The sequence below is a fragment of the Struthio camelus genome, chromosome 11, assembly GCF_040807025.1.
Source record: "Struthio camelus isolate bStrCam1 chromosome 11, bStrCam1.hap1, whole genome shotgun sequence".
Classification (NCBI taxonomy): Eukaryota; Metazoa; Chordata; class Aves; order Struthioniformes; family Struthionidae; genus Struthio; species Struthio camelus.
In genome coordinates this window covers 23,182,186-23,201,499 of record NC_090952.1, presented here as the reverse complement: position 1 = coordinate 23,201,499, position 19,314 = coordinate 23,182,186, and the positions used below count along the sequence as shown (strand labels likewise).

At 42.0% G+C, this 19,314-nt stretch overlaps 1 protein-coding gene across 1 annotated transcript in view; it reads right to left on the bottom strand.

Annotated features, from left to right (window-relative positions):
• MAP7D3 (MAP7 domain containing 3) overlaps nt 1-18,740 on the bottom strand; it is a 46,301-nt gene extending 27,561 nt beyond the window's left edge. Inside the window, exons 1-4 of the mRNA XM_068957726.1 lie at nt 18,583-18,740; nt 4,294-4,395; nt 3,357-3,437; nt 1,794-1,957 (exon numbers count right to left, since the gene is read on the bottom strand). Coding sequence (XP_068813827.1) covers nt 1,794-1,957; nt 3,357-3,437; nt 4,294-4,395; nt 18,583-18,658 — 423 coding nt within the window. The 5' untranslated portion in view covers nt 18,659-18,740. The remainder of the gene's footprint in view (nt 1-1,793; nt 1,958-3,356; nt 3,438-4,293; nt 4,396-18,582) is intronic.
• Nucleotides 18,741-19,314: the final 574 nt, after the last annotated feature.

Here is a 19,314-nt window from a genome sequence, read left to right as displayed (position 1 = left end):
GTCATAAAGTACCAAGGACATTATGCAATCTGTAGGTGACGTTTCTCTGAAGATATCTGCAATGTGATAATTCCTGAAAGTTATAGTAAAGACATAGGCCTCACTTTACAAACAACAGAAAATCAGTTGTCAGCTCAAGACATCAACATTAACAGTTGCACAGACGTACAGAATAATCGAATAACTGTGAGTGGACAGGTATCTCAACCTTAGCCATGGCTAATTGCCCTCAAGACGCAGAGAGCCACTTATTTTTCCACATTATTCATGACTGTGATTCTTAATCTACATTATCTAAGGAAGGGGATTAACCAAAAGTGACTTGCCTAATGTACCAAACAAGACCGTGGGAGACCATGAATTTTTTTCATGCACTTATACCTGCTAAATTTACAAGCGTAGACGATATCTTGCTGGCAAAGAGCACTTCTTTAAAAGCAACTGTTCTCCAATGTCAGAGTCTGAAAGCCAAGATCTGTTTTCACTTCTTGGTTAAAAGCAAGGTTTACAGGTCAAATGCACACTGTATTCCTGCCTGCCAGACTCTTTGTGTGCAACACTCTGTGTACAAGTATGATCTTCCCCTAGGGATCAGGTAAAGACAAAGTTAACACCATCAAACACTCATTGGCTAGTCCTTGTTTTCCTTGAGCACTCACACAGATGGCCACTAAAACGTATCTCCATCATCTTCACAATTGCACAAATAATGTACTGTAGGCTTAAAGGTAACGTATCTCTTGAAGCACAAGGGAGGTTTTCGCTCAAAGCAGTTGCTTAAAGAGATGACACTGCATCAGACAGCAGTCAAGGACCACCCAAGCATTTCTGCTTTTCTTCAGCAATGTAAGCTATTCCATGAAGTTCAAATACCACGTTGAACACACCCAGAAGCTGATTACAGATGACCGAACGCTAGTGCACATGCAGAATATGGCCAGTCAAACAGGGTACAAAAGACATATCAGCAGAACAGCATAACAATAGCTGGACTCCAAGGGGAAGATCTAGCCAGGCCCACATCTCTTCAGCAGTAACCCACAGCAAGTGCTTCCAGCAAGCTTATGAAAGCAAATATGCCTGTGGTGCTTTTACCACTAATACACTGCTTCTAGAAGTCAACCCTCTCAGAATCTGCATCACATTTAATATCCACCAGCAGACCTATTCTTCAAAGGGGATGACAAGGCCATATATTTATTTCTACTTTCAGCTTCTGTGAATCTTGCAACAATGAGTTCCGTAACTCAAATAACGCTCTATTGGTCAATGTGCAGTCAAAGCAAAAGTAAAGGGACAGTCAGGTAAGAACAGTTAAAATACCAGTAACAGCACATTAGAAAAACTGAAACATGAGCCTCTTTGGCCACAGCTGGGTTCCTAGGAAGCAAGACACAGGAAAAATCTAAGACCAGTCACCCATGCTAACTTACATAGAGACTCTATAGGGCAAGTGCACTGGAAGGAAGCTGGAAATCTAGGAATGAGGGTTTTTTTCCCCCCGCTCATGTTAAAAATAACCAATGGCCAAACAGTAACTACAGTTCCTAAAGTCCAGAGTGCCTCAGGTATAGTTAAAGCTAGGACTGGGATGGGGGAGGAGGAGACAGATCCATACGGCCCACTGTACAGATGTGTAGAACATCTTTATGTTCTAACACAGAGAATTCCTGTAACTTTCCAAGCAAACCAAAACAGGATGATGTAATCACCTGACTTTTCATCACTTCAGGGTATGGTAAGAACACAACGTAGGAGCTTCTATAAAACTATACAACTTTGACGCACGTTACCTTTTCTTCCTCTATTTTTTGTTTTCTCTTTTCTTCTACCGCTGCCCTCCGTTGTTCCTCCTTCTGCTTCTGTTCTTTTAGCTTTCTCTGCCTTTCTTCCAGCTGTTTTTCATACTGGAGTTTTGCTTTTCTTTCCTTTTCAAGGATTTGTGTCTCTTTGGCAGCTGCATATTTTTAAGAGGATTTAAAATCAAATTTAACTATTCATCAATATTAGAATGTAGCAGACAGGCAAGAGACTTCCAAGCAAAACCCCCGCCATTTAAAGGTAAAACGTATAGCAAAATTTGTTTGCAGTGTTGAATGACACTGCACGAGGCTACAGAGTTGTCTTCAACTCTGTCCCTAGGATGTACACGAATTGGAACTCCTTCCGCCATTAGACTTATACTGACTAGACAGGAATGTCAGGAAACGCATACGTGCTATATTATGCATACACTTTTCCTGCCATCATAATAGTAAAGTCTTAATAGTAAGCCGAGTATCAAAGGGCAGAATTTTCTGTGTTGTGATTCTCATTTTTTAAAAATAGGATGTAATGAAAAGATGTAAAGTACTGAGTAAGAAGATGGAAAAACACAGCAGTTATCACATCTGAATTTAGAATAATTAAGTCACTATTGTCCACAGCCTCTACCTAGAAATAGCTGTGCACGGTTTTGCAGGAAGCTTCAACTCCTGTGACAAAATTCTAGTGGTTAAATACACAGCAGACACATGTTCTGTGGTTAGTCAGAAGAAATGTACTCAAGAGACTAGATTATTATATTAACACGCATAGGCATTATCTACATACAAGACCCAAAAGTACTTCTAAACCTAGATACGCCCCAGTTCTATTCTCACTCTACCTTAGGATAAGACAATCACTCTCCTTCCTACGTGCCCTTGCATATACGTAAGGAACACAGACATGCAGGCCAGAGGGGGACACTAGTCCTCACAGGCTGGGAGACTGAGGACCAGGACTGCAGGGCATACGTTGACTCTTGCTGCATATATATGCACTGAGATTCATGTCACAAACAGAACAAAGCTCAGCAAGTTTTATGCTCCTCTCCGGGTCTCTGATTCTTAGCTAAGATAACGCATATACTGCCAACACGTCAATCCACGAGTCTTTTTGGTTTGCTAGGGAAAGAGAGAAGCAGACTTCAAGACAATCAAGCCATTCCACTTTTCCGGTTTTCTCTGAATTTCCCAAACCTTGGTCTTTGGGGCTCCAGGAAGCAGTTCTAAGCTAAGAAGGTTTATTTCAGAAGTGTTTTGCCAAGGTATTCAGTGAGAAGCCAGCTAAATTTGCTTGGCAGTCTCTAAGAAATGGAAGATAGAAAGTGACATACAGCTTCAAGACACTAAGAATCTCTAGAATATTTTCCTCTCATATCTAATACTTCCCCATTCAGGTTCACAGATAGTCACTGAAACGAGACAAATAGCAGATCTTGTTGTTTGCCCCAAGCAAGTTGAAAAAGTGACAGGACTGGCAGTAAGAGAATAAATTATCCTTTTCTCACAAATATTTTAGGAAATTATATTTATAACGGAAAATGAAAATACCATTTTGCTTTTCCCGCTCTTCTCTGCGCTCCCTGGCTAGTCTTTGTCTTTCTTCTGTTCTTAGAGTGGAACCATCTATCACTGTTAAAAAAAAAATAAAAGACATGTAATTGTCAGTTATTTGGAACATTCAAACTTAAATAAATTAAGTAGTTATAAGTCTAAAATATTGAAAGGATTATGAAACATCCTGAGACAGATACATACCATCAAAGCACTGCACACTTTATACAGAGATTAAAGATGTCATTTGTAAAATCTGGAAGAGGCTGACAACCCCTTCTTCCCCCCTTCCATTCCCGCACAACAACCAATCCAGTATCTTTAATAAGAGCAGCAGAAATTAGACACAAGATTAAAAGGCCCAATGTATACACCCAAAAGAGCCTGAGCAGAAGTCAGTCGTCTTGCGAGAACATACACTTATTCCCAAATCAGTTCTGGTCCTTATTCTTGTACATGTTAACTCCTACGATCGACAGGAATCTAGGAAAATTCAAACTGGGAACAGATGGTTTACCTGCTATGACAAATCTAAAGTGCTTAAGGATAGGCTAGTCTGCAGGCTAAGCAGAACCAAAACTTCTTGAGCCTTTGTAGGTATAAAAACTTGAATTTCAGGCAGAAGAGAACTGGTAACCAGACCAGAACACACACACACACACACACGCACGCACGCACAAATAATTTACCTTCATTGCTATGCCCTGCTGAAAAGATAGGCAACTTTAGCAAATGAACAAGTCAGTGAAGACCAAAATCGGTCATCAAAACCAGACCTTGAATGAATCTATGAAGCATGCCAGGAGCTTTATGCTCTGATCTCCCCTGAAGAAAGAGCATGAAACTTCTTTCAAAAATATGTTTTACTCATCCCCACCAACTCTCCCTTGTGAAGCCAGTACACGTCATTACAAACAACGACCAGCAATTATACCTGGTTTAGTTGCTGTCTTTATGTTTATTGAGGTCTGGACTGCAACAGGGCTAACACCACTTTGGCTTCTTCTTTCTTCTGCTATGGCTTGGGCTGCAGCAACTGTGAGAAAGAGTCATTTCACATTAAGAAAAATGCTCTACAACTAAATTTCATGAAAGAAAGATGTGAAATGTATTTAAAGTTGCAGAATCTTTTATTATATAACTAAATTTGGGACTGCTCATCTTGCAAACAAGGAAAAAAAAACCTTTAGAAATTGCAGGGTATTTGTATTTCCTCTCAAACACTAATCTTTCTCTCTTGATAGAGAGAGATAGAAAGAGAGAGAGAAAACTTGTCAAATGTGATTTCAGACCTGGCGCAGCTTTTTCGTAAGAACGATGGTTAAAAAACCTCTTGTTTTGAGACGTGTAGGCAAGGACTACATAGTTTCCAAAAAAATCTAACTTCTTTAACAATGAACTTTTGCAAGAAGAGAAACAACATTTAGTAGACTGAAGAGTCTGACTTATACTTAATAATAAAGACTTGCTGCTACCACATGTATATTTGCAGGCTGAACACATCTATAATAGACTATTAGTATTGGTAGAATAACATTCTTAGGAGACCCAAGTAGGGAAAGCTTTCTTAAGATCTTTCATTACGTGATGACATCAAACAGAAAGTGGATTAGTGGTACAAAGTAAACCATTACGAAATGCTTAGAAAGTATTTCTAAAATTGGATCTGCAATTTAAATGAATTATAAATTAGACTGCACAACAGTAATTTGAGCATTCACGCAGAGACCCTTTCACCTTATTCAAGTTTTACCAAGGTGAGCGCAGTGAACTGCAGGGGGCTACAACCCTCAGTTTTGTGCACAGAAATCAAAGGCTGGCGTTACTAATTTCAGTAATTAACAAAAACCCACGAAAAAGTCAGGAAGACCATTTACTGCATCACTTTGCACAGATTTTTCTTTATTTTGGTATCAGCTTTCACTGCAATTAGTCACCTTGCAAGGTGTGAAGGGGAAGTGTTACAAAGAAAGCAGACGGGGAACCTAGGAGGAGACTGCTCTCGCCCGTTCTCCTGCACAGCACTGACTGGCACCGTTCTTTTGCACAAGCGACATGTTTTCCTCCTCATCGGTGCCCAGTCACTTTGGGCAACAGACATAGGGAAATCATTTGGACTCTTAGAAAATCTGAACTTGGGCCGGGGGGAGCGGGGGGGAAGGGAACAGATCAGAGAGCACAACACCAAGGCAGCGCAGCCTCACACGTGCTACGTTTGCAATAAGCTACAATACGATAATTTTTACAAAAGCTGACACCTGTTTTAAACAGAAAAAGCAATCCTCACAAGTAACATAAAACGTTCTGTGATTTAAAGCATAACATGAGGGAAGAATAATATAATTTGGTGTTACATTCAAGAAAAAGAAGACAGCTTTGTCAATGATCTCAGGCTTTCCTTTAATAGAGTGGCACAGAACGCAAAGGAGGAAGGAAGAGTCTCTCTCTTCTTCATGGATTTCCATGACAACTAGTTCTGTCATGGTAATAATCCTCCCTAAGGCTGTGCCCAAGAACAATCACCTCAAAGTGTTTAATCCCATGTGATGGCAGTGATAAACGCTGATTACAATACTTATTCAGCAACTCTAAATTGTCACCCGCAGCTGTTGCCATGTCTTGAATTAATTTTTCATTGCAGCACCAAACAACAGTCTGCCTCTACCCCCCCCCGTTACATCTCCAAGGCTCTTTTCTAACAAATAAGAGACCAGACATACTGCGACACGGTGAGATTACCAACTGGCAAGGAGAACAGCTTAAAAAAAGAGGGCACGTTATAATTTCACTGTGTACATAAAAGGTCAGTCAAAAAGCTGATTTTGTACACTGCAGCATGCCACACAGACAAAAATATGAATCCAGCTCAGTGCATCAACCAGAGAACAAAGTCTGCACAGTCACACGTTCTGCACCCAACCAGACTTGGAAACAGCGCAATAAAAAACACAGCCCATTGCAGGTTTTTCTGAGAAAAAGAACATATGGCCAGGACATTTATGTCCAAGGACACCTTTGCAGAGCACAAAGGCTAAAAGAACAGAAATGACTTTAAATATGATTTAAAACTAGGACAAATACAGAAATCCAACTGCACCTTTTCTGCGGTCTCCATCAGAGAGTGGGTGAGGAAGGACAGCAGGGGTGCAAGCAGACGGAGCCAATTCAGAGCAGCCCAGACAGAAGTGAGCACGATGAAATAAATTCACTCTGCGCACAAACTGGTTTTATTTAAGTCCAGCACTGGAATTTTGCCTCAACTCTCAGAAACGTCAAACATCTAATTTTTTGTAACAAAGCTACAGTAGGAAGCAAGTTGCAATTTAAGCAGGTATAAAATTAATCTTATTTTACTTGCAGACGTATTTTATTATTAGAAATCTTGATGAATAAACCAGTCATAACGGATTTATGGGATTATGTATTTATTCATTTTAAAAAAGAAATAAATACTTGAATAACGTTCAGGATGAGAAAGTGTCATTTTAAAAAATGTGTCATACCTGCAAGGCAATTAGTTCATCTTAAAAATACAATTAAGGTTGAAAAAAATTACTTGAGATTCCATAGAAGAACAGCAAAGTAGGTTGGAGAAACACTACAACTTGCAGAGGACAAAGAGAGGAGAGAAAAAAAAAAGTCTTCAAATACTTAGCAAAAAGATTCATGTCAGTTAAAATATTTATGATCACTGCTTCAGTGTCCCAGAACTGGAATAGAAGCAACGTGCTTACAGATTTGAAAGCAGCAGATTTAAAGGCACTAGGAGCGCATCTTCATGTTACGTGGAAGCAATCCGTTTAACTCCGCTACCAAAGACAGTTAGAATTAAAAGTGAACTAGGCATTTAAACAAAAGATTACTAAAAAAGAAACAGTCATCACATTTGATGGGTCCCCAAGATATGTGACTGAACTTCACAAGTTCCCCAAGTTTCAGATCAACAGAAGTTTAACAGCCTCTCTGATTTTTATGATAAATTTAAGATAAAAACTTATTTGTGATGTTTCCAAACTAACATTCTGCTGCTGTAAGACAAAATGAAATTGCACGCTACTGTCCCGTGCAACCTTTAAAAAGACGCTGTTTTTATTTTGCTGTAATATGCATAAAGAAATTTTAACTTTCAATACTCTTAAATATTCTTTAGCATAGGACACTTAAGAGTTTTTAGTATAGTTTTCTGTAACAAATATTGTCATCTGCTACGGAGCAAAGCTTCACTGAAAACAATTTTGCACAACAGGGATCTATGTAAAACGAGCCTAACGCTTCCCTAACCGATCACGATACCCAGAAAGGAAAAGCAGTTAACAGTCGTTTCACTGCGACCCATGTCATTTGCCATATTACTGAGGGATGCATTCATGGAGATATTCAGCAGTCTTCCTGGAGAAGGAAAAAGTATCTTAGAGGTAAACTAAACGTCATTTCTAGTCTGAGTTTCCACCACCCCCCCCCCCCCAGCAGTCACTAGCAGTTTCAAAACTATCATTTGTGATCAGCTCAATGCGTGTGCTTATTGTACAGGAGTCTACCTTTAAATACTTCAACTAAAATTAGTAACAGTACAGGCCACATCTGGCCAATAATATTATTTGCATTCATGCATTATAAAATAAGGCTATTTTGAACGTAAAATGATTAGATGATCTGAGAAGCAGTTTTCCTACCAAACCTTCATCCCCATTTAACCTTATGTATCTGGTCAAGTACATTATGAACAAACCAAACCAACTAAAGCATCAAGAAATGGCCACTACTTGAGGCAAGATGCCGGATAAAACAAACTATCCCATTTCTTTCAAATACCTTTTAGCTCGAAATGTAGCTAACACCACAAGTATGACGGTGCTTCCCTTGCACCGACGGCACTTCCCTTCACTGATCAGGTTTCCAACATGCCCTGATGAGACCAGTACTAAAAATAAAATCTAATTTCTATTTCTGTCCTTGTCCTGAGGTAATGCTCTTGGCCCCTGCCAAGACTGTCAAAGGATCCACACTGTGCTTAGTAAAACTCATTAGGAACTGAACTGGCTCTGTCCCTAGCAAGGTTTAGGGCTTCCACTGCATCTTTTTCAGGGTACCTTTGGACCGGTCAGATGCTCTTCCACTCTTCTCCCATATCGAGCAGAAAAGGGAGCAGAATGCATTCATTTGCACAGCAGTCCTTCTGGTCCTTATGATTTAGTGATTCATTATGAAAATAAACAAACAAAAAAATCCCAGACCGAGTCTTTGAAACGAAGGTTAGATCTCCTGAATGTTAAGGATTGTTATCTAAACGACATCTAAATCCAAACGTTTTAAAAAAAGCTTAAAGCAGGTAACAAGAAGTCCATAAGGTATGCATAAAACAATAATGAATTCTATCTTAACAGATATATCTGCTTTTACAGTGAATCGCGTCAAATCTGCAATATGCCATTTTTGTATTGCTCCACTACAGGAACTTACTCTTTGCCTAGCTGCTAGTAATCTTTTTCTGTAATACAGTTTAGATCCTATTTCAATAATTTTCTTGCACATGCTTTTAAGAAAGCAGGAGGAAGCTACGACTCTAGTTTGAAATTTCTGTGCATTTTCTTTTACGCTGATTTCCACCCATTAATTAACACAGGTTAGACAAACGGACGCAAGATGATATCGAACCGACAGCTACTGTTTTTACACCATCAATCCTTGCTCAGAGGACCCAGAACAAGGACGCACCCTCCCATAAACAGGTAGGTAACACAAAAGTTTCTAATGATGGACAGAACGACCCTCTATGTTATCCTCTTTTCCCTCTTTCCTCCTTTCTTCCTACGTTTTCCCGGCAACCCTCATCTCCCATTTTGAGTTGCAGGGGCTGACAGGCTCCTTCTCCAGAGCTGAACACAGGAGCCTCCCAGTAGGCACCTCCTGACTGACCAGCTGGAAGGCAGATGGTTCTCCTGTTTTGTCTGGTCACTCACCAGATGGGAAGTACATAGGCCTCCATATGACGGTGCATGCCATCTCTTGGCTTCAGCAGGCCAAAAAGAGCTTCATGTTGTCTTACCCTTACTCTAGATTTTGTTTCCACGCTTTCATTTTATATTTATTCCCTACACGTGTTACCTATTTTATTACACTACTGTGCTTTTCTCTCCCACAGAATTTGTCATGGTGGTCCACTTCTGCAACTAATTCTCTAAAACAATCTGGTTTCCTTCCCAGTGTTCAAGGCAGCTTAGGATGATTTCTTCAATTCATCACAAATACAGATCCCACTGCAAAACTACTCAACATAAGCATTTCTTTATAAAGTACGCATTACCAGTCCCACAAATAAATTCTTGGAAAAATATATAGAGTGCTTAAGTTGTTACTTATCCTTAAACATCCATACTCTGATTAGGAGCTGTGAACGTTAAAAAACTCCTCATATACTTAACAAAACACTACTTATTTTTCATAAGGAAATTTACAAAGATACGGCAGAAGCAACCTCCAAGACACGTTAACCATATTCATCCAGCCTAAGGCATGCTCAGAGAGGCACCAGTAAGGTTGCTAATTAGAATAATCTGTGGGTTGATCTCTGTACGCTTTTCCCAAGGGGGAAGCGCACACGCTAAGCCAAACTTGAAGGTAATAAGAACACAGATCAAGGAATCAAAATCTGTCCTTAGAAGAAACGGTAACCATCTCTAAAAACTTTCTATGGTCAGAGACGCTGTACTACTGTCCAAAAGCAGGATATCTTCAATGGAAGGAGTCATTCTCATTCCTACTGTGTCTCCTGTTCTCTTATTTTAACCTTGCTCACACTGCTCTGCCAAGAATTATGCTCCTCTCTACTCAGCAGTGAGGCAACTGCCAGCACAGTGCTTAAAGAGGAAGACGAGGTGTCACCAGCTCTTGCAGAAGCCACTGTAAGGCTAGTAGGAAGCACTGCCTGTAGCATGTGCACTGCAGGCTCTTAAGAGAGCTGACAATCTAAATCCACCCCCTTCTCCGAAAAAGAGCCTAGGCGTCACAATCTGGAGCTCTTTATTAGTAAGGTACACTATTACTCACCACCTGAAAGACATGAAATTGAACTGAGGCAGATACTTTGTTCTCAATTACTCACTGGCTTTCTGTTTCCTGCCGTTTCTCCTTTGCCACTCTGTTCTTCCTCACCTTTGCAAAGTCAAGTGAAAAAAACTTTGCATACAGCATGATCCAGTTTTGTCCACGCTTTTTTTAAGAAAGGACTCTTTCACCAATCACTTTTGATAAAAGATTATGACTTGTACAAAAAGGCATTTCAAAGGGGACAATTCTCCAATTCACGTATTCCCAATTCTCTGCAAGGTTTAATGCAACTCAGATTTCCCTGCTCTATCTGGCATTAGCTATTAATCTGTTTATTACATTGTGCTTACCAAGCTTATCTGCACAATGACCTCTCTTTAGAAGAGATGCTTCCTACATAAATATACAAGCCTTACAATCCAACTTGGATTCGTTAGCAAATGGCCACACATTGCCATTGTTTCTCTGCTGTCTAGAAGCACAGTCTTATTAAGACACAGCTACAAGGAAGTCAGAGATTTGGAAAGGTTGGAATGCTCATTTTGTTTCTCAGCGAAAGAGCAAATCACTAAGATATTTGTGTAAAATTCTCCATCAGAATACATTAAGGTTGCTTTTTTTGATCTAAAGAGAATACTTCTGCACAAAGTTTCTGTGGGCTGGCAACCACAAACTCTTCTTGCCAACTGCAAAACAAACAGAAGTTGCTTTCATCCACCTTGATGATTTCTTTCAAAGAAATATTAGAGACGCACTTTAATGCTGATGCAGTAAACCATGACTAAAAGTACCTTCTGAGCCTCCATAATTGTAACAGGGATCAGTATTTACCCATTTCTGCAGAGTGGAAACGCCAAAATTTCCTAATACCCTGGCCTAACATGAAAACAATTTATGTAATAAATATACTCGTACATTACCTCAGGTGGATTCGCAATGAAACCTAAGAGTTATGCACCATAAGTTATATGCTTACATATAGGCGCATACAAATTAAACAAGCCAAACTTGACAGAATTAGATACAGCTTTAATGGCTACACAGGGAACAAAAAAAGGCAAAATGGCGAAGGTTTACACATGGAGTAGAGGATTATTTGCATCCTCTCTGCTGTACAGATCATTTTCTTTCACTGCTAACGCTTCCAATGTGTCAGGCTCCTGGAGTAAATTTGGAAAAAAAAATTAGCATATTTTGTGCCTCATACTGGATTGGGTTAACTCATGTGAGAACAATCCCACATCTGACCTGCACAGAGCAGTTTAGTTCCCACTGGTACTTCCAGCTCAAGTGTCAGCAAAAGCTGAAGAGAGGCTCAAATCAGCTAGCTCCGCTTCAGTCCTCTAGCTGTGGAAGGTTCCTTAAACTCACTCCTGTTCACACATCTGCACCTTAAATTAAGCCTGCTGCAAAAAATAACTTCAAGACAAACTTCTAGTTCTCTTTCACATCTGTTTCCCCCACTGTATTATTTCTTTTATTTTGCACTATCTGTAACACTGGAAATCAGCTAGCTTCTCCTATCCCCTACTTCCCCATTTCCTGAGCAGTCTGGTTCCTTTGCTTGTTCGAAGCATTTTCTTGTGAACGCTTTTGTCCTCTCGTTTGCAAGCTAGCTATTGTTCAGTACACCCAGCCCAAACAATGCCAGCAGTAACACAGCCTAGCACTGCAAGTCACAATTGACTTGAGACAAATCCTGTAAAAGCACAATTTTGAGCTGTTTTTAAATGGAAGGATAATAGTTGCTTTACACGATAGCAGTGAAAACTACTGCTTTTGCCTTTTACACTTGATTCATTTCTTTTGGCAACTTCAGAACTCATCCCAGCACTGTTTCTGCTTCTCAACAAGAGGGGCCACACTGGCATTACCTCCATGAGACCAGCCTCCAGGCTAACGAAGCACTCCAATACAGCCCTGCGTTACAACGGTGCTAGAAGACGCTGACAAGTTAACAGTGTTTTAACGCTGCAAAAGCACAGGCTAGAGCAGAGCACAGTAGTACAAAACGTAAACGGAATTAAACTGCAAATTCTCTTAAAACTGAATGCTTAATCTAAACAACTAAAAAAAATAGAAGTTCTGATAAGAATTAATGCAAGACCCAAGGGAAGTAATCAAGAATCGATCCCTGCCCAAACAGCTTAAAGAATGGATAAGTGAGAAATGATAGATGGGTGAAAAAAAACAAGTAGGATAAAAGGGCAGAAGAGGACAACCAAGAGTTAAGAGACTATGTTTTTGTTTAATAAACTGAAGGCTCGGTTCATCTTCTGCTTATTCATTATCTAAGGGCAGAGAAGTCTTCCAGAGAAATCCAAAAGCGAGTAAGGTAAGACCTAACTGATTCCGTCTAGAGACTACCATCCGAGGCTCTGAACGTCCAGGACACAACTTACACGTCACCGATCACCATTAGGCCACAAATTTCCGTTTCTGCAAGAAACGATCTCGACAAAACTAAAGAGAAGATAAATTTTACATTTAACAGAGCACACCCATTCATTTACATTCTTTAAATATAATATAGATTCCTGCTCTTGTAAACAGTCTCTCTCTGACTGTGGAGAAGGATAACAACACTTGGAAGCTTTAAGACACTTGCCCAGAAAAGGTGGTTCAAAGGCCACTACTGTATCTTTGCTGCCTCCCAAGACTTAGGTCAGCCCATTTAAACATTGGTAGGTGTCAATAAATTAAGAGTCATTTAAGAACTCAAAGAACAATATTTTAAAAGTTCCCTTTGAATTATGAAGACAGAAAACACTACGAAGAAGAGATCTCGGTATTCTCAACACTGCTACTGGTAACTATTTCCTTCAAAGGCAACTGTAATTGTGGAACCCTTCACCTGGAAAGCAGAAGCCCCAAACTGACTGGAAAATGAAAAGTATTTAGAAGAAAACAAATGCCAAGCAAGAAGGCCAGTTTTCCTTAAAAAGCAAATGATAACGCCCACTTCTGTACACTGTGAACAACATACACATACACTGTGGATTACTGGGGCATTATGCACGGCAGCTAATGGCTCTCTCTTTCAAATTAAAACACATCAAGTAACATTTGATTTTCTTCCACGAAACCCACGCTCCTAGCAAGCTAATCACTAACATCTAGAACAGTTTTAATTATTGGACAGACATGTGCAAACATATCAAAAGCATATCATCAATTAAGAACTATCTGGTTGTAAGCTGTATAATTGGAAGCTAAATGGTTCTAATTCATTTGTGGTAGGCCAGTAATCTGAAGTCTCTAGTTTGTTTTTAAAACATCGCAAGTCATCTGGTAAGTCATATTCAGATAACTCATTTCAATTGCACGCTCAGAATTTTAATTGTCATGGTATCCTTTCATAATATGACTGTACGTATCTCTGATTAACAAAGTTTAATTAAAGATATAACTATTTATAGATACTTCTGTAATTATGACTATCCCAGAGTATTTCTGCACATCTCTCACAGTACCTCAGTGCTTTTCTTCCAAAATCTCTCATCACTTTTAAGAATTGGGAATTAATAGCAGTATCGGTACTTTTCAGTAAGAACAAAGATAGGCATGTTTTAAGCAAAGTGCATAAGAAGAGGCAGTCCTTAATCCAAGTCACATTTTAAGGCTTTGTACAGTTAGGGATAGTGCAAGCCACGATATTGCTGGGCATTTGCCATTGCTAGCAATCCTTGCATGACAGCATTTATTTAATACTTTCATCTGAATTGAAGCATGAAACACAAACTTATGTTTTGCAATTTTAACACATAAAGGAATATGTAGAGAATGCAGCATTCTATATGAGAAGTTTCCAAAAACATGTTGCATGTGCACGTGGTATTACTTGAGGGTTTTTTTGTGCTTGACAGCAAGGAGGATATTTTTCTTGAATGCATTTGGAGGAATTTGAAGAACTTAAAGTTTTAAATTAGAATACTTTTTTTTTTTTAAATAAACCCCTTACAAACGGAAGTAATCTTCAATATGTTAAGCGCCTAATATGTAGCATGCATCTTTGTGAATCAGTGTGAAATTATTTCTACTCTGTACTACTGTATTTCCACCAACAAGAAGAAAATGAAATTAAGACTGATAGTCACTGCTATTAAGTTAAGTTCTCAGCCTTAGCTGGGAACATTCTTCCTCACCGCTGGGGCCTACGCAACATCCAATTTCTTTATGCATTTATCACCTTGGCACTCTGAGAAGCACTATTACTACTACTTCCTTGCAGAGAAAAAAGCTGAAGCACAGAGAGATCTTAAAGAACTTCTCCAAAGTTATCAGGAGTCTGACAAAACAAGAGATTGAACCCAGATCTAGTGAACGACAGCAATGCCCCAGCCACTAGGCCACTTTTGCTCCACAGACTGAAGTAGCGTGAATCCCTTGCGCAAATACCACCAAGTAAGGCAAAACAACTGAAGATGTTTTTATTCTAGCGTCCCCATGCTACTAGGAATCTGGCAAAGGAATGGTTTCCTTGACAAGTTTTGAAGCCCATCCCTGGTCACAATCACTCTCTAAAACCCAGAGGCTTTTGCGGATCCAAATTAAAAAGCAAATTCTTTCTCTCTTCCAGCAAAAAACTCCAATGCAGGGATTAATTCATCAGCTGTTTGACAGTCAGGTGCTCCGGGATCCCAAAGCACAGTCTCTAAACACCGTTCACCCTCCAGTTTACTAACTCCTGCTGTGAGACTTTGCCACCGAGCCCCTGCCAAGGAGTTCTCCGGTACGTCCATATTTTTTGCTATTAACTGGTGCTCTTAAGTCAGACTTCATTAGATGAAGTTTGTTACCTAGAGACCACACAAATCAGCATATGTTCCTGACTACTTGCTTGAGCAATGAAGTTTCACAGTTATTCAGCCTTCTTTTAGTGCTAATTCTGAACATATACGCTTGGTAAAGAAGTCACCAGGAACCGTGTCCCAGGCAAGAAGGATAAAGCCAGACAGTGTCACTTATACAGGGAGGAACAAGCAATTAGACTGAAGCTGTTACTTTTAGCAGGCAAGTTCCTAGACTTGGCTATGAAAGTAATGGTAATTATGCCTGCAGCTACATTTGCTGAAAAAGGCCACAGGAAGAAGGCACTCCATTTTTGTTCCACATTCTGCGATTGCACAGATTTCCTACAAGATTGTGTAGATCTATCGTTTTAGTATTTTTTGAACAAATTTCATAACAGTGAGTCAATATACTTGCGGAAAACCTAGCAACAGTGAAGCCAAGCTCTGGCAAAGGCAAACACACAACCACTATCACTGATACTACGAAGGGCAAGATAAGAGACTTCAGTGTTTTAGCGAAAATGAAGGTAAAATGGTAAAATAGACTACAACAGTTTCAAAATTTTAAAAATTCTGACTACCCATACCGCTCAGGAAAAAAGACCTTGCTAACGGAGTAAAGCACAGGTCAGTGATTATTCCCCTCTTCTCAAATCTTTACAAGCTCAGCACTGCTTACAGTATCAAACTACCAGCAAAAATTCCTCTTTGTCTCTGAAGGATGACAACACCAAGCACAGAGCACAACAATGGAATAAGAAACTGCCATTTAGGCAGTGCTGTTTCACAGCGTTCAACCACACTTCATATCTAGTTTAAGTTCCCTGTTCATGCATCACCAATGGAAGTGTTAACTAGATTCTAACTGCAGAAGCTTTCTGCCTTTTGTTGTCTACCTAAGGCAAGCAAGATTGGACAAGCGTGTAAGGAGAGAAAATTAATGCAAAGGAATTATAGAACTGACACTGCACGCGTGATTTGGCCTGCAGAATCTTAATTACAGTTGATACTCAAAGAAAGAGAAACACCTTTTCCTTCCTTCAATATTAGCTTGAATTGGCAAGAAAAAGATTCTCCTTAATCTTACTGTATTGATATGGAAGTTAGTAACAACAGGCATTACGAGATTCTACGTTTTCAAGGCTAAAACAATTAACGAGTTCAACCAGCTAAAGACCAAACCACTATCAAAAGGCGTCTAACAGCGAGTGGAAGCAGGGAACAAGAATCCAGCAATGTCTAGAAAGGGAACTTGTATATACCTCAACCCTGACGCACAGAAGGATCCAGGTTTCTCAGCAAGATGATGCCCATTTTTATTTATCGTCCTTAAAAATGAGATTTCCAGCTAGAAGTCCACGGTCAAAGGACTGAAGTTGCTTGTGGCACCGTATACTGCTTTTCATTGATGTTTGGTCTCCAGATTGATAGAGATGGCAAAGTACATAATCGCCCACAGACGAGCAGAAACTGGGGATAAGTATTCTAGCTAGCAGAAATTTTACAAAGTAGAAGCTTTCACTCAGTCAACTGAGAAAGAAAGAGTTATGTCATTCTGCCCACACCTCCAGACCTGCCAAAAAGCAGTAGCGTGGGACAAAATGAGGTTCCTCACGCCGTCTTTTTACAGATCTTCTCCAAACAGCTGCAGTATCAGACTTGGTTGCTGTTCACAACTTTGCCAAATAGCAGCAAACACAGCGAAATTATCTTGCAAATTCCAATGTTAACCACTGGATTGCGAGGATGATTTCTAAACATTGCTTGCTTTCTCCAGATAGGTGGGGAATGCTGCTGACAAGAAGTCAGGAACAGAACTGCAGCGGCCTGTACACTCACAGACTGTATCGCTTCAACTCACATCAGCAATGAATTCATCCTCTAACACGTAACTGCTAGACACGCGATCCATGTAAACTAAACCTTACACTGCGGTTCAGTGACTTCTACCCCCTCAGGGGGGGAAAAAAAAAATTCAAGGTCTATCCTTTCTAGGATCTAGTTAGGGTTTTTGTTGTTGTTGCAGTTTTTATGATGATGGGCATATTTGAGCATGCGTGTATCTAAAGCGAGATGGAGCTGTCCGGTTCAAGGACCCTTTCACCTCTGATCGTTGCACTAAATGCTGACAGCTGTCAGCAAGTGTGGGTGCCCTCTGCTTGAGGCCTTTAGAAACATCTAGGATCCCTAGTCTAAGAGCATCCAATACAAAAAAAAAAAAAAAGTCAGCAGTTCCTGCAGCAAGGGCAGTGATCAAATAAATAGACATGATCTGCACAGGTGAGAAGCAATACATTCTGGCAGATCATTATCTCTCCCAAGCACTTAAGATTGTCTTAATTTCGAAAGGGAAAAAAGAAATAATTAATGACTATTTCTAATGTAGTACACTGAGGAAGAAAACTTGCCAGATGTGAGCTGACGATTCAGGACCTTTGCTTATACTCTTCTTTTAAGCAATTACACAGACACACTGAAAAAAGTCAAACGAGAGGCTGTCAGAGTAGTTTTTATACATGGTCCAGGTTAGCTAGTTTAGATGAAACTAACAAATCAAAAATCATGATAACTTTTCCACATTTTTCTAAGTCTGGGATATGACAATATTTATCTTTTCTAACGGCTCACCCACAAAGCTAACGTGCGTAGTCGCGCCACGAAATTTTGCTTGGAGTACGTTTCATACCTGCGCAACACTCATTTCACAGAGCATGATACTATTAAGCATCACAAGTATAAATAGGTACATAAACACACCCGAAGACAAGACCAAAGCAGTGCAGAGCTACACTTAAGTTCCTTTAACCCTCTTACGACTTCCGATTCAAAAAAGGGGAAAAAAATCTGAAAAGAAGTTTTCTGCTGAGCAGACAGCGATCCGGACTGACCCGTCCTTCTGCGTTTGGGGGCTGGGGCAGCTGTGGGACACAACACCTGGGACAAAACATCTGCGGCAGCTGCAAGAGCCGTCGGAGAAACCACGTTCGGGTCTTGGAAGAGGGCACGAAAAATGGGTGATTCATTGAAGCCAAGCCGCCGTGCGGCCGCCCCTGGCCCTGCCCCTGCCGCCGCCGTCCCCCTGCCAGCCGTCCCGGGCGGCGGCCCGCGCCAGGCGGGGCCGGGGGGCCCGGGCAGCCCGGCGGGAGGAGCTCCTCTTCCTCCCCGCGGCCCGCCGCGGCCCGGCTTCCCGCCCTGCTCGCCCTTCTTCCCCCCCCCCGCAAAGCCGGCGCGGCGGGAAGGGGCCGCGGGGGCAGGAGACCGAGGGCAGAGCCAAGGCGGAGCGGGGCCAGGCCGGGCGGCGGCGGCGGGCCGCGGGGGTCCCCCAGGCCGCCCCCCTCCCGCTCCTCCTCTCCCCTTCCCGGGGCCGCGCTGCCGGCTCTCACCCATCTGCTCCCGCAGCCCCTTCAAGGAGGAGGAGGAGGAGGAAGGGGGGGCCGCGCCGCCGCCGCCCTCCGCCATCTTCAGCGCCGGGACGCGCGACTGCCGGCCGGGCAGAAGGGGGGCGCGGGAGGCGCAGTGCGCAGGCTCCGCGCCGCCCGGCAGCGCCGCCGCGGGGGAGGGCAGGGCAGGCCCGGCCGGGGCGCCCGCCGCCGCTCCCGGTCCCTCGCAGCGCCCGCCGGGGCTGTGGCCGGAGCCGGCCACGGGCAGCGGGCGGCGCACGGCCCCCCCCCCCCGCGGCTCGGCGCGCGCCTCGAGTGGCCCCTTGTGCGCGCGGAGCCGCGGGCCCCGCGCGGCCGTTAGGCGGCGCCGCCGGCCCTGAGGCGGCTCGGCCGGGGCCTCGGCGGGAGCCGGCAGCCCGCCCGCCCGCTGCCCCACAGGCGGCAGCGTCCATGGCGATTTGCGGCCGGGTGGAGTGGCGGGGGGGGGGGGTTATCTGCCAGCGTTGTCCCGCTGCGAAGGGCGAGGGCTCGTGTCCAGGCCGTCAGGGAGCTCCCTGTAAACCTCCTTTTCCAAGGAAAAGGCCAAAACCGAGGTGGGGAAATAGGCTAATGTTCAGCCAGGGCACCCGGTCTGGTTCTCAGCTTGGATGGCTGCGAGTTTCAGACAGTTAAACGGAGGTGCCTTGCTGTGACAAACGCAGAATATGGCCTGAAGGTGTGAAAAACTTACTCGAG